The sequence below is a fragment of the Asparagus officinalis genome, chromosome 7, assembly GCF_001876935.1.
Source record: "Asparagus officinalis chromosome 7, Aspof.V1, whole genome shotgun sequence".
Lineage (NCBI taxonomy): Eukaryota > Viridiplantae > Streptophyta > Magnoliopsida > Asparagales > Asparagaceae > Asparagus > Asparagus officinalis.
In genome coordinates this window covers 74,851,200-74,865,314 of record NC_033800.1, presented here as the reverse complement: position 1 = coordinate 74,865,314, position 14,115 = coordinate 74,851,200, and the positions used below count along the sequence as shown (strand labels likewise).

Sequence of the window (14,115 nt, the reverse complement as noted above, 5' to 3'; positions counted from 1 at the left end):
ACTTTTTAAAAATATAGTTCAAATTGGACTATCGGGTTTACAATAACATTTCTTTTGCCTTCATATCTTGAAACCTTTTCATGATATCTTCGTTATTAATGTTACTAAATATATCTTTTTTCAATGTAAGGCACAAACTATTATTCATATGCTCATCTTTTATTTGGTTTTGAGGAATTAAGGGTGAGAGAGAAAAGAGGAACCAATGACTAAGGGCAAAGCGAGGAAGTGAGTTGCTAGGTTTATCTCATGGTCGTAGTTTGCAACTCATGTATTTTGATATCAGTCCCCCAAATCTTTAATATTTTGACATTAGTTCCTCAAATATCTAATATTTCAAAATTTTAAATTAGTCCCCCAACTCCTGTAACTTTTTGAAATTAATCTCCCTAGTTAGCATTTGTTTGACTTGGGATAGAATAATCATTTAACTTATTGAGAGACTAATTTCAAATCACTTCCAAGATCTAGGGGACTAATTTCGAAACATGAAGATTTTGGGGACTGATTTTAAAATATGAAGATTTCGGGGACTACTTTGAAAACACCTAAACTACTTGGAAGACCAATTTCGAACTATGAAGATTTGGATAACTATTTTCAAACTTGAAAGAGTTGGGAGGCCTAATATAACAATGAGGAATGTGGAGGGTTAAGTCTGAGAACGTTGAGGTAACTTTTGCATTCTACTATCTATAAATTACTATTAACAAAATAGCCTTATATTTTTGTTACTGTTTTAAGGTGAGGCTAAGGCTCTCTTGGCCCCATGTGGCTCTGCCAAAGTCATGTAGCTCATCAAACTGCTATAGTTTCCAATAGACCAAAAGAATAATGAAAAGACCCTTTCCCCATGCGCTAACATTTCCATATGCTTTTCCTTTTCCATAATTTTTTATAACTAAAAAAGAATCCTGACAGCAAAACAACAATAATAAGAAAAGTGCACAGAAATTTTTGCAGCAAACCAAGTCAACATGTTACCTGAATCACCAAAGTGACATCAGGATAATGCACACCACGAGAAGACACGTCTGATGTTACAAGAATCAAACGCTTTGATTCCCGAAATTCATCAGATATACGAGCTCGATAAAGTTGAGGCTTTCTGGAATGCATTTCCCTAACATTCATCTTCAAATCTCGAAGTAGGACATACATAAACGCCGCACCCATAGCAGTTGTGCAGAACACAATAACCTGGTGGCAAAAATTGTTACATAATGGAGATTGGAAAGCCTAAAAGAATTTAGGAATTTATTTTCAGTTAGGACCCTATAGTCACTTTTAAATGGAACTTGAGGGGCTTCTTAGATTGTAGACTTCTAACTGAAGTTGTAAATGCAATTGGATATTTTCTTTGAATTTGGAATTCATTCTCAAATTGCTGAGAGTACAAAGTTCAGTGATGATGACCTGAAAAAACATAAGGTACTTCCAAAGACGTCCAACCAAATTACAAGTACTGGTATTCAACAAAATTAAATCAAGCATCTCTGTTACAAATAGTATTTGGTTGCTATTCCATCATTTTCATCTTCGTCAAACCTAAAAATATCTGAAATTTAAATTGAAGCAGCAAAATAGGTACTAGTCTCTAAAAGTAGTGCATTTACCTTGTAATCAAGCTCTTTCATGATATGTTCCTTTAGAAGCTGATGAACCAAATGATAGTGGTGCTCCTGTGGCGCAACAATAAATGATTGCATAGCCTGCATTTAAAAGGTGAGTTGCACATCAATGAGGGATGATTCAAACCCTAAATTATCATAGCAAAATATGTTTCATTTGCTGATGAGATCTTTTCCTAAGATTAAAAATAAATTAAAAGCTAAATATTATAGTTAAACAAACAAAAATATTACAAGCATCAGATCTTCATAATCGGCAATATCATATTACTTGTATTTGACGATGTACAGAAATCTCAGATTACAAGCAACACCTTTTTAGTGTTTATATCAGGTATAAATCATATTAGAATTAGTTTAAGACTCAAAGTAAACAAGTTTCTGATGAATCATCCGGCAATATCATTTACGAGTTGATTCTTTTTGCATCAAAATGGAGTTGGCTTTCTAGTGAGCTCCATGTAGGTTGCAAGGAAATTTGGATAAAATTTTATGAATCCTATCAACTAAAGCACTACTCTCCTAGTTAGTTTCTTAATTCTAAAGTCCTAGAACGGAATATGAATAAGGGAGGAACCTGCTATAACCTACAGACCAGTTGATAGGTAGGAAAACTTAACCGTATTGTTTAGTAGATTAACTATTTTAAAGTATATAATTGCAAAATTATAATTTTGCAATTATAAACGAGCATTTTTCTTTTAAATTCACTATTATAGTTTGTAAGTGTCTAAATCTGTGCTAAGGTCTATAATGTGATCTTGCTATCTAGACAAGGGGCTAAAGTGATGTTAACACCAAGTCATGCCATGGATCCTCACAACTGGATTTGAACTGACTTGGCAAAATGCCAGGCAGAAGAGAGAGTGCTCTGAGTAGAGGCTGTGAGGTTTCTTTGAAGAGAATGCAACTGCAAGAGGCTAGCTTAGAATTGTGCACCCATCTTGTCTATTTAACATGTGCCGAACATAATGGATAATTCCATATAACAGAAGGACAAGATTAACCACTCAAAAGGACTCACCACCAAGCTATAGACATGATTTCCTTGAAGATTTTATCTTAGCTTATACAAATAACATAGGTCTTAAGATGATTATCTGAAAGATTTCAATCTAAAGCTTTTCCCCCTCATTCTTGTAGGATTTTTTCAATAAATAAAATGCATTAAAAATATGATGATTTACTATGCCGTGAAGGTGTAGTTGTATCGATTTAATACCTTGGCAGGAGTTTCAACGTTTCCCAGGCCCACAGTATCCACAAAGACATGCTCTTTTTTCAAGACAACCTGAGAAATCCTCCGAACCTGAAATTTTTTAACATTATTTAAATTGCATAGGATTGTAAAATTAGATTGCTTAAATAATGTAAAAGGAATGGCATACCCTAGCCCAAGCACTGCAGGTGTGAAAGAGATCAATTTCAGTACCTCTTTAGGAATTGTTGCAGAAAATAATAACGACTGTCTCTGGCGAGGGATGCAGTCAACAATTTTCTCTATGTCTTTTCTAAATCCTAAGTCCAGCAAGTGATCAGCTTCGTCAAGTATAAGCATTTTCAAACCCATTAAACGTCCAGAGAATCCAGATTTGTTCTCAATGTGATCCAATAGCCTGCCAGGGGTTGCAACTATTATCTGCGAGTAAATTGATGAACAAACATAACAAAAATCATGAATTTTAACAAAGTATAATAATCAAATTTAGATGGCTGGACTTGCAGAAAACTAAAGAGGACGTGAAAACATCATAGATTGACTGAATGAAGCCAATCCAGAAGAATTTTCAAAACGTTGCATTACGAAAAGAAAAAACATTTCTGAGTGCTCACAATTAATTTTAGGAACTAAAGTAAGCTATGTAGATGCAAACCTGGCAAGGATTAGATTCTAAACGCTTCTGATCAAGCTTGAACCTTGTACCTCCAATCAAAGTTTGAACGCCTATGCCATCATGGTACCTTAACAAAACATTAGCCTCTGCAGCTACTTGAATGGCTAGCTCCCTTGTAGGACAGACAATTAGCGCAAGTATTGGAGGCACCCGATAATTTGATTTGCTGCTTGTCACCTTGAGAACTGCTTGAATTGCAGGAAGCTGTTTATCTTAATAGGACTTAGAAAGTGAGAACGTGCTTCTTGGCATGACAAGATAATAAAATAGAGATGAGATGATGTACCAAAAAAGCCGCAGTTTTCCCAGTGCCAGTTCTTGCTTTAACCAGAACATCCTTACCTGTAATCAGAAATTCGAAGTATATGTAACACTATGAGTATAAACACACAGCTCACTCGTGTGCCAGAAAATAGCCATCTTAATACAGTCTCTCTACAGTCATATCTAGGAGATGGATAACCTATAATATCAATACATAATAATATAATATGCTTCAGATTTTCACATGTGTGTAATAAAAAGTAGTCTGGATTTCTAGTATGGGATTATACTGTATATACCAAGAAAAGGAGACGGTGGAGTCAGATCACCTTGAAATAAACAAGTGACAAGCTTTCCCGCAAATTAAAATGTGCATGGTGTATAGTTCACACAAAATATTGAATAACTTCCTAAGGTTATAGCTTATTTGTGTCAGAAAGACTTGGAATTTAAATAATTAAGCAACATACCCTCAAGACAAACGGGAAGTGCAGCGTCTTGGACAACAGTCATTTGAACATATCCAGCAGAATTCAATGCTTTAATTGTTAAGGGAGAGATGTTGCATTCATCAAATCTTAAGTATCAAAGCGAAAAAAGTTAGTCAATAATATACACACAGCATACAAGAGAAAATACTATCATATACATTAACAAGATTGACTGGAAAATATACCTCTTTTGAGTAATTACAGACTCTTCCGTAGCCTTTGCTCCACTCCCAAAAGACTCTCTCTTCTTAATATCTTTACGAATTCCTCGAATTTGTTCCAGTAAGTCACTCTCCTCACAATCATTATCACCCTTCAGCTTTCTCCTCTCCTTTTTTGCATCGAAATTCCTCAATGCTGCCCAACTCATCTTCTTCTTCGTCCTACCATCAAATCCTCTATCCTCTTCCTCTTCCTCATCCTCATCTTTCCTAATTCCAAACTTAGAAATCTTCAACCCCTCAAGCTCCTCATCCTCATCATCACTTGACAAATTCCTCATCCTCCGTGGAGAATTCTCCCTCTGCTGAAAAGATCCCAACTTTCCAAATGAACCCTTCCCATCCTTCACAAACTTCTCCAAACCCTCAGCCCCCTCCTTCGTACTCCCAAATCTCGAAAACTTGGACTCTTTCCTAATCAAACCCCCACCATCAAGCTCCTCATCCTCGTCTTCACTCGACAGATTCCTCATCATCCTCCTCGTTGAATACTCTCGCCTCTGCTGAAACGATCCCAACTTCTTCACCTCCACCGCTTCCTTCTCCAACCTCGCCCTCTTCTCGTAAATCGGTCCATCATCCTCGTTCCACAAATCCTCAGCTCCCTCCTTCATGAACCGATCGGCTAGGGCTTTGATATGTTCCTTCAAGAATAGCAGTATATGCAGAGGGATCCGACGCGCAAGACTGGCCGTCCGCCGCTGCACGATTATTGGCTCGAATCTCCGAGCGGAGGCAGCTTTGATAGAGGCTGCTTTTCTTGATGGAGGAGCTTGCGTCTTTCTCCTTTGCCAGCTTTTCGTGATTCGTTTGTACTGCATTTGTTGAGGCGCGAGGAAATTTCGCGCGGGCGCCCCATGATCGGAGGGCGGTGGTAGGGCAGGCGGGGTAGGGTTCGGGCCGGCGGCGGATGAGCGCGAGGCAGAGGAGGTGAAGAGGGGCAGTGGTTTGTGGGGGGTTAGGGTTTAGGGTTTAAGGGGATTTGGGGCTTTTTTTTGATTGAGAGGGCAAGGGTGGAGGGGAATGGGTCGGGTTGGGATTGGCAAGACTCTTTGTATCATTTTCGAGCTCTTCACTCTAATTGGCGGTGTTTTTAAAGCTTTTTTTCCCTTAGTAATAATTTTTCAAAATCGACCCATTTAGTTTTTTATTTTTCAAAATCGACCGTTTTTTCTTTTATTTATCAAAACCGACCGGATTTTGTGATTAGCAGGTTAATCACTATCCTAAATAGTCGGGGTTGCCAACCCCGACTATTTAGGAGGGTGTTAAACCCTAATTAAGGCTTCTAATTAGGGTTTAACACCCTCCTAAATAGTCGGGGTTGGCAACCCCGACTATTTAGGATAGTGATTAATCTGCTAATCACAAAATCCGGTCGGTTTTGATAAATAAAAGAAAAAACGGTCGATTTTGAAAAATAAAAAACTAAATGGGTCGATTTTGAAAAATTGTTCTTTTTCCCTAATGAACGGTACTACTATTGTTTGTATATAATTACAATCTTGATTTACAGTAGTGTACTTAAAAATATATTATTATTTTTTATTTATGAAAAATAGATTACTTTTTACAGTAACTAAAAGTAAAAGCAATCTTTTTTCATGAATAATTCATAATCTTGCTCCCTTGGCAAGTGTGAGTCCAATAAATCTTTTTATTGCCAACTAGTATCGTGCGCGTGCTTTGCACGTGTGTCCATTTTCATGTTTATATGTAGGCTATAAGTGCGCATTGCAATGATAATTTTATGTATCTAATGTGTAGTTTTATTACATAATAGTATTTCAAATTAGTTTGATTTGCATTACCACTTTATTAGATATCAAATCAGTTTTTCCAATCATAAAGTTTATACATTTTATTTAGGGTAAATTTTACAGATGCCTCAGGATAAAGCCCTCGAATTTTTAAAATGTCACAAAACTCTTTAAGTTTTAAGGTTCTCAGAAAACCTCATTCAAACTCTAAAAGTGTGAAACACAATTTTTATTGGCAAAAATATCAACCTGCATAATTTTACTCATATGTGAAAAAGTACAAAGTAAGGATTATTGGCATTAAGAATGGTTTTTGAAAATTGTTGAAAGTTTAAGGGGATTGAGATCGCCAAAGATCTTTTTTTTTTTTTTGGGGGGGGGGGGGGGGGGGGTATGGCCTAATTCTTCGCCTCCCATGGCCATGTCATTCATTAGCCTTTTGAGATGATACTTTAAGGTTTTGAATTTTATTATTAATTCATTATTCGCATAATTTTACTAAACTAATAGACAATTTAGTAATCAAAGTATTATTGACTTGCTATTGTGCCAAAAAACTTATGATGTGACTAGATATATGTGAAAAAACAGTCTTATATCTCTCCTCTCATTACCTAGTTATGGATCTAGATCGACATTCGCAATAGTTTAATGGATTGCAGTAAATAACATTGACATAGAAGAGATTTTTTTTTGGAAAAATGGCCAGATTGGTATATTTTATAGAGGCTTGGTGACATGTTGATATATTTTCTTTTAGTTTTGTCAGATTGGTATATTTTTTCAACTCTGACGCCATATAGGCCTTAAATTTGACCGGAGTTACTGTTCCGGGCAGTGCTGATGGGATTTTTTACATAAAAACCCTCATCAAAACTCATCCTACTCCTAAGCCCCCACCCCTCTCCCTCCTCCTCCTCATCCTCTTCCTCCTCCTCCTCTCCCTCCTCCTCCTCTCCCTCCTCCTCCCCACCATGACATGATCAAGTTTTTATACTAAAATATACAGAGGGCAGATTCTGGGTTCCCTCCTTCACATCAGCTTTCAATATCGAGCTAATCTTCGAGCCTGATGGGGGAGCTCTCCCCCGTGCCCTCCACTCAACCCCAAAAATTGAGTTCGACCCCTTTCTCAAAAACCCTAAAACCGGCGTCCCTCCCGCAACTCAATCCTCCTCGATCCGAACCTCAATTCTCAAACCTCGCCCAAAATCCCATCAAATCCTTGATCAATTCAGCCATAATCCCATCGGAATCCGCTGTACCGGAGGCCACGACCCCGAATCACCGCCGAAGGTTTCTCCAATGGGAACACTCGAAAAGGAAAGTGGTAGTGAAATCATGGCTCCTGGGGGCGGGGGGGGGTCCCGCAACTCAATCCTCCTCGATCCGAACCTCAATTCTCAAACCTCGCCCGAAATCCTATCTAATCCTCGATCAGTTCGGCCATAATCCCACCAGAATCCGCTGTACTGGAGGCCACGACCCCGAATCACCGTCGAAGGTTTCTCCAATGGGAACACCCGAAAAGGAAAGTGGCGGTGAAATCATGGCTCCTGGGGGCGAGGGGGGAGAGACTTCGTCGGACTTGCTGAAGAACACGCCCTCGAATATCGCGAGGTTGGAGGATGAGATCGAGCATTACAAGGGTCGGCGGAAGTATCTCGCGGCGCTGGTACTTCTGTAAGGTGCCTCTGGCGGAGAAATGTGAGTTCAGCTGGTTTGTGTCTGGGTTTTTCCTTTCATCTTTGCCTGCATATATTGAAATCCTAGTAAAAATGTCTAGTAGGTGGTATGAGCAGTTGCCATGAATTCTAAAGAATGTCCATTTTCCTGATCTTGATAAACTCCATGTTGAGAAGAAAGAGGATGAGGAGGAGGAGGGAATTGAAGTCAAAATCCTATGTCTTGAGCTAAAAATTCCAGACACATATATGAATTGATTTCTAGCTGATTGTGATGAAACAAATCAGTCTCCAAGAGGGTAATAAATACGTGCTTCTAGTTGCTTCAATTATCATGTCAAGGTGGGGAGGAGGAGGGAGAGGGGGAGGTTGAAGAGGAGGAGGAGGAGGAAGAGGAGGAGGAGGAGGAAGAGGATGAGGAGGAGGAGGGAGAGGGAGAGGTTGAAGAGGATGAGGAGGAGGAGGGAGAGGATGAGGAGGAGAAGGGGGGTCAGGAGCAGGATGGGTTTTTGATGAGGGGTTTTATGCAAAAAATCCTATCAGCACTGGCCGAAACAGTAACTCCGGCCAAATTTAAGGCCTATATGGTGTCGGAGTTAAAAAAATATATCAATCTGACAAAACTAAAAGAAAATATACCAACATATCACCAAGCCTCTACAAAATATACCAATCTGGTCATTTTGCCGATTTTTTTATAATAAACCAAATAACTCAAGTTCAAAAAAAATTTACTTAGCAAATAACTTATTCTAATTTGTTTTTGAAATGCTAGTTTATTGACTCGAGATTTATAATTAATTAGTTTTTAACATAATTTTACCGAACGAATAGCTACTTTTAGGTTCATAAATTTCAATAAAATGTTATGATATAAGAACTAAGAAGCTAAAATAGATCGCCAATGCAAGAGATCAAATCATTCTTCATCAATCAAATCAACATTCAGTTACAAAGATTAAACAACAAATCAAATTCTTCTAATTAATATTTAAAAAAGTTAAAAAGATGAATAGATTTGCAACCTTGTAAATTTATCAATATACTCTTTATTTTTTATTTTCCTTTTCATCATTCAAATTTATTCCACCAACTTTTTCAGTGAATCTGATATGAATATGTTGTTATAATATATTAAATTGACTTAGTTATTACTTAAATTATTAAATTAATTATAATTAATTTACTAATATAGAATAATTTTAGCATCACTACATAATTAAGATAGAAGTTTCCTTTTGCTCCTTTAATTCAATGCATGTAATCATGTAAAGAATCATTAAAAACCTCATAGTTAACAAAATGCCGCACGATTATGGTTTGAGAACAAAGTAGAATGCGAATATGTATAGAAACTTTAATTATTATTTATTAAATGAATCACTTATTTTTACATCATCTCAAAAAAAAGGGCAAAAAATAATTGAACACCTTAGATTTTAGTCTGTAGCAATGTTGATCAAGAAAAGAACATGAAAATTATAAAGATCGTAGAGAAAGTAAGCTCGAAAATGCCAAAGTCGCAAGCAACAAAAGAGAGCTAGATTTGGCTCTTTTCTTCTTAATCTAATTTTTAATTGCGAAGTGGAATGTTGATTGGAGAATTTTGATAATTTTTTTTTTATTTATAGTGATTTGGTAGGAGAGAATAGTTATAACATTTTTTGTCATTAGTGCACATAAAGTTATGTTAGTGTACCATGAGTTAGTGGAGAAGTGTTATGAGTGGGTGATTAATTAAAAATTTGATGGCAATAAATTGGGAGGTTCTGAAAAATTAAACATGTATGCCATCATGTATGTATGCATGGATGTGCAAGCATTGGGGAGGTTATAAAAAATGGAGCATGTATGTATGAATGGATGTATTGGAGGGCATTTTAGGTAGAAATGTTTTAACATAGCAACCCACTTTTATAATAGTATTGATGATTAGATTAGATATCAGACACTTTTGGATATACATCCTCATCCAATCCTAATTAGTAGAAACAATAAATATTTGTAATAGGATACTGTAGTATAGTAAAGGAGAGGTTTTTGAAACAGTCATTTTCATAAAATTATTCGCCAAAATCGACCTAGTTGAGAAATATTTATCAAAATTGACTTAGTTTTAGCCATGTCAGTGACTCGCACTAAAACTAAGTCGATATTGAAAAAAAAATTTACAATCTTTCACGAGATTGGCAATCCAGTATAGATTAATGACCTACTCTAATTCCATAAGGTTGTCAGTCTTGTAAGCCCATAAGATTAAGAATACATTGGACTTTAGTTTCTACAAAATTGTGTACACTGAGCCCAATTAAGCAATTTTGTGGCAACTAAAGTCCAAGGGATTCCCCAATCTGGTGGACCATAAAACACTACTACTTACCACGAGATTGGCAATCCCGTGGAATTAGTGTAAGTCAGTAATGTCTACGGGACTCATAATCTCGTAGACTGCATAAACATTTTTTTTCAAAATCAACCTAGTTCTAGCATATGTTGCTAACGTGGCTGACACTAGGTTGACTTTGATAAATATTTCTCATCTAGATCAATTTTGATAAATATTTCTCCTATAATAAATTGATTTCCCAAGTAATTTATATATTAATATTATAAAATGTTGTGCGCGGTGGAAGCCAAAACCTAAACGATGTGCTTCGAGAGACCAAATCAAACAAACGCCGAGAGAAGGCCAAACAATGCAAAATAATGACACAAACTCAAACAACAAATTTTAACATGGTTCGACAAGTTGCCTACGTCCACGGGACAAGAAGGGGATGAGGTTTTCACTAATAGGGAAGAAGAGTACAAACTAAGATTACAAATCACTCGAACTCATCAATTAATCTCACCAACAAATCTCTAATTCTTTCCAAATAAAACCCTAACCAATAGCTCAGAAAATACCTCTTTTCTGTGCTGCAAATATATATATATACACGCGCGCGCACGCACACATACATATATATACTTTCGTACTTAAATATATACAACTATATACAGTTAGGATTAAGATACTACGACACCTAGAATTATATATAAATATACATTAATGATAATATCATAATATAATTATATTTAAAATATATATAATATGAATAAATTTAATAATCGGGCTGGGTTTTACCAATACAATCTAGACTCGGATCGGGAGCCCTGTTGGTCCGATTTGTCTGGACTTTTCATGGCCCGATCATATCCGGGCCGAAGCCCAAATAGACACCTCTACTCTTAGATTGTTAAGGAGGTACTGTATTAGTGCGGGGTGGTTGGCTTGGTTTCTCACTGTCAAATTGTTGCTAATTCTTGAAGAAATAGTAGCATGGTTCAGCAAATCCTAATATAATACATTCAAAAGGGTAAGCAAATTTAATGTTCTAATAAATAATTCTTATAGGGAAAAGACTACTGATATATTTCCATCGGTTTCGTTAACTCAAGTATCTTTAGTAATAGGACAACAAATTGATGTGATCATTGATTGCATACCAAAGGCATGTCCTGCAATTTATTTAAATGACAGCATATTTAAATTGAACACTTAGTATTTTGAGATTACCCATTCAAAATTTAATATCTAAGTGTATATGTATTTCTTTGACTAGTTTGCAGTCCGTGCAAAGCATGACGATAAATTTTTTCATGCTACAGCAATCATATTTCTTAAATGATACAATAAGTTTTTGAAATGCTACAGCATCTCCCATTTTGAAAGTGCTACAGTGTACCCGCGTGCTACAATAATAGTGTTACTGTTCATAATATCGATCATAAGTTCCTTGAATTGCTATAGTATCTCGCATTTTTGAAATTGCTATAGTAATAAAGTTACGGTTCATACCACAGTAATTATTTTACTGTTGAATTTACTGTAGCATGAATAGAAATTCTCTGATCCTCCTAGTTGTATAAAGGAATATATTTGTTTCTTTTTTGGCCATGGCAGATGCTAGGGCTTGAAATCTGCGTGGATATCATGGTAGTAGGTCAGATGAGGAGAGGCATTTCCGCAGGGAATATTTTAATGATGTTAAAAACTCATTTAGTTGTCTCTATTAAGCTAAAGGAAAGAGGTTAGAGTAGAAGTTTGGGTTGTATAATTACCGTAGATGATGTAAACTTATATATATTTTTAAGTGCATATTGTCATTAATATATACTTACATATATATTTCTAATGTATACTATATATAATTATAGTATACTATAGTCATTAATGTTTACTTATATATACTTACATATAATATATATAGCTATATACTAATATGTAAGTATATACTAGTACATGCTTATTTATAGTCATTAATGTTTACTTACATATACATACATATAATATATTAGGCGCCCGCCTAGGCGACTAAGCGCTGGGCGCCAAGTCCGACGCCTAGAAGCGCCCAACGTTTAATGCAACATTGTATATGAGAAAACGGGAGGTGAGCTGGCAGCGTAGGAAATTTCCTACGCTACAAGTGTATGACATGTGAGCCCCCCTACTAGTCACATCGGTGTGGGGTTCACATGTCATACACTTGCAGCGTAGGAAATTTCCTACGCTGCCAGCTCACCTCCCATTCTCTCTCTCTCTCTATATATATATATATATACTATATCATATATTAGTATATATATTATATATAGATATATATTCACATGATGCACACAACCCCGACGATGATAGTGAGGGCTGCACATCGGACACATAACATCAAAGCAAATCAATAAGTGAAATGAGAAATTATTTTAGGGTCCTCAAATGAGATACTAAAATGATTAAAAGGGCTTAGGTATATTTAGGAATATAAGTTATCGGGTAGAAAGACTCACCCAAATGAGTTATTAAGAAAAAAAATATAGCGGGTCTGCTCTCACATACACCATTTGCTTTGGTGCTTGCGAGTGCAAAAAGATGCTGCTGGCGTCTGCGCACACAGGCGCATGAAGGGCGCGGTGAGGCACACCCTTTAATAGCAGCTACATAGATATGTTAAGAATTTTTTTTATTAGGTATCGTCTTATGAAAATAGAATTTCTAAATTGGCGAAGATTTTTTGAAGACATGGTTATTGACAAATTTTTGGACCAAAGGCAAATATTACAAGAGAGCTGTCTTGTCATATACTCTGGATGGCTATTAGTTTACACATATAGAAACTGCTGGTAATACGCAGCCACAGCTCAACAAACAGAGACCTGACCCTAAATTTTCATAGAAACTTAGACTAATGAAGAGTATATAAAGGAGGGGAATGACATTTCACTTTGGAGACTCTGCACTCACTGTACAGCAATTACACAAACGAGTATGACATAGATTCATGTCCTATTAGTTTGCCCTCCTACTTATTCTCCGCTGTCACAACTTACAGATGCAAACTAAGCACACTTTTTTCCTTCTAAAGTTTTAAGGCCATGACTGCAAATGTTAGCGTAAGCTGGTACATGATATGCGATGTTAGCATCATGTTAGTTATTTTGCGCCTTATTTACTTTACATAATTACTGCTCTCACGCTCCTATTTTCTATTTGGAGTATTTTGGACTTCTGAATAGCGTTGTAGCATGTTATGGATATTTCTGATATTATTTCTTTAAATTTGAATTAGTTTGTGTTGTTTCTCTATTAGAAAGTTTATGGTAAATTTGTGCAAGGCGTCCTAATTAGTTAATCAGGCAGTTTTTGGCGAATTAATCTAGGAAAATTCAGGACCTCTAAGAATGATAGATCGTCTGCAGAATTTCATAATGAACTAACCAAAAAATTTATCTTAAATATCAGTTAACCTCCTAAAAATATTTTGAAACCTATATATTGGTAAGACACACTTATTCCAATGCAAAAATGAAAGCCTTACCCCCTGGGGTAGATCTATAAATTCTTAAGTTAGGACATGTGCCAATGTTCCTCTGGCTGTCATTCAACTGACAGAGCAAATATTTGCAAATTATTGTGAAACACTTTGCACACTATAATGCGTTAAGCTTGCCAATTTTAGATTTCTTGACCTTGTAATGATTTCTGCTGGAATTTACTCCCGTTTATGAAAACCACATTGACTGCCTTGTGTATGTTTCTAAGCAGCTTTGGTTGTGCCATAGAATAGCTTGTGTTAACAATTAGTTTACGCTTATATCTCCTTAAGAATGACAGTAAAATTTTGCACGCCCCCT

The 14,115-nt window shown here is 36.2% G+C and overlaps 1 protein-coding gene across 1 annotated transcript in view; it reads right to left on the bottom strand.

Annotated features, from left to right (window-relative positions):
• LOC109847373 (DEAD-box ATP-dependent RNA helicase 48-like) overlaps positions 1–14,115 on the bottom strand; it is a 35,998-nt gene that overhangs the window by 11,772 nt on the left and 10,111 nt on the right. The window contains 9 exon segments of the mRNA XM_020416604.1: positions 985–1,200; positions 1,617–1,712; positions 2,854–2,940; positions 3,064–3,270; positions 3,506–3,730; positions 3,813–3,868; positions 4,261–4,367; positions 4,467–5,150; positions 5,152–5,317. Coding sequence (XP_020272193.1) covers positions 985–1,200; positions 1,617–1,712; positions 2,854–2,940; positions 3,064–3,270; positions 3,506–3,730; positions 3,813–3,868; positions 4,261–4,367; positions 4,467–5,150; positions 5,152–5,317 — 1,844 coding nt within the window.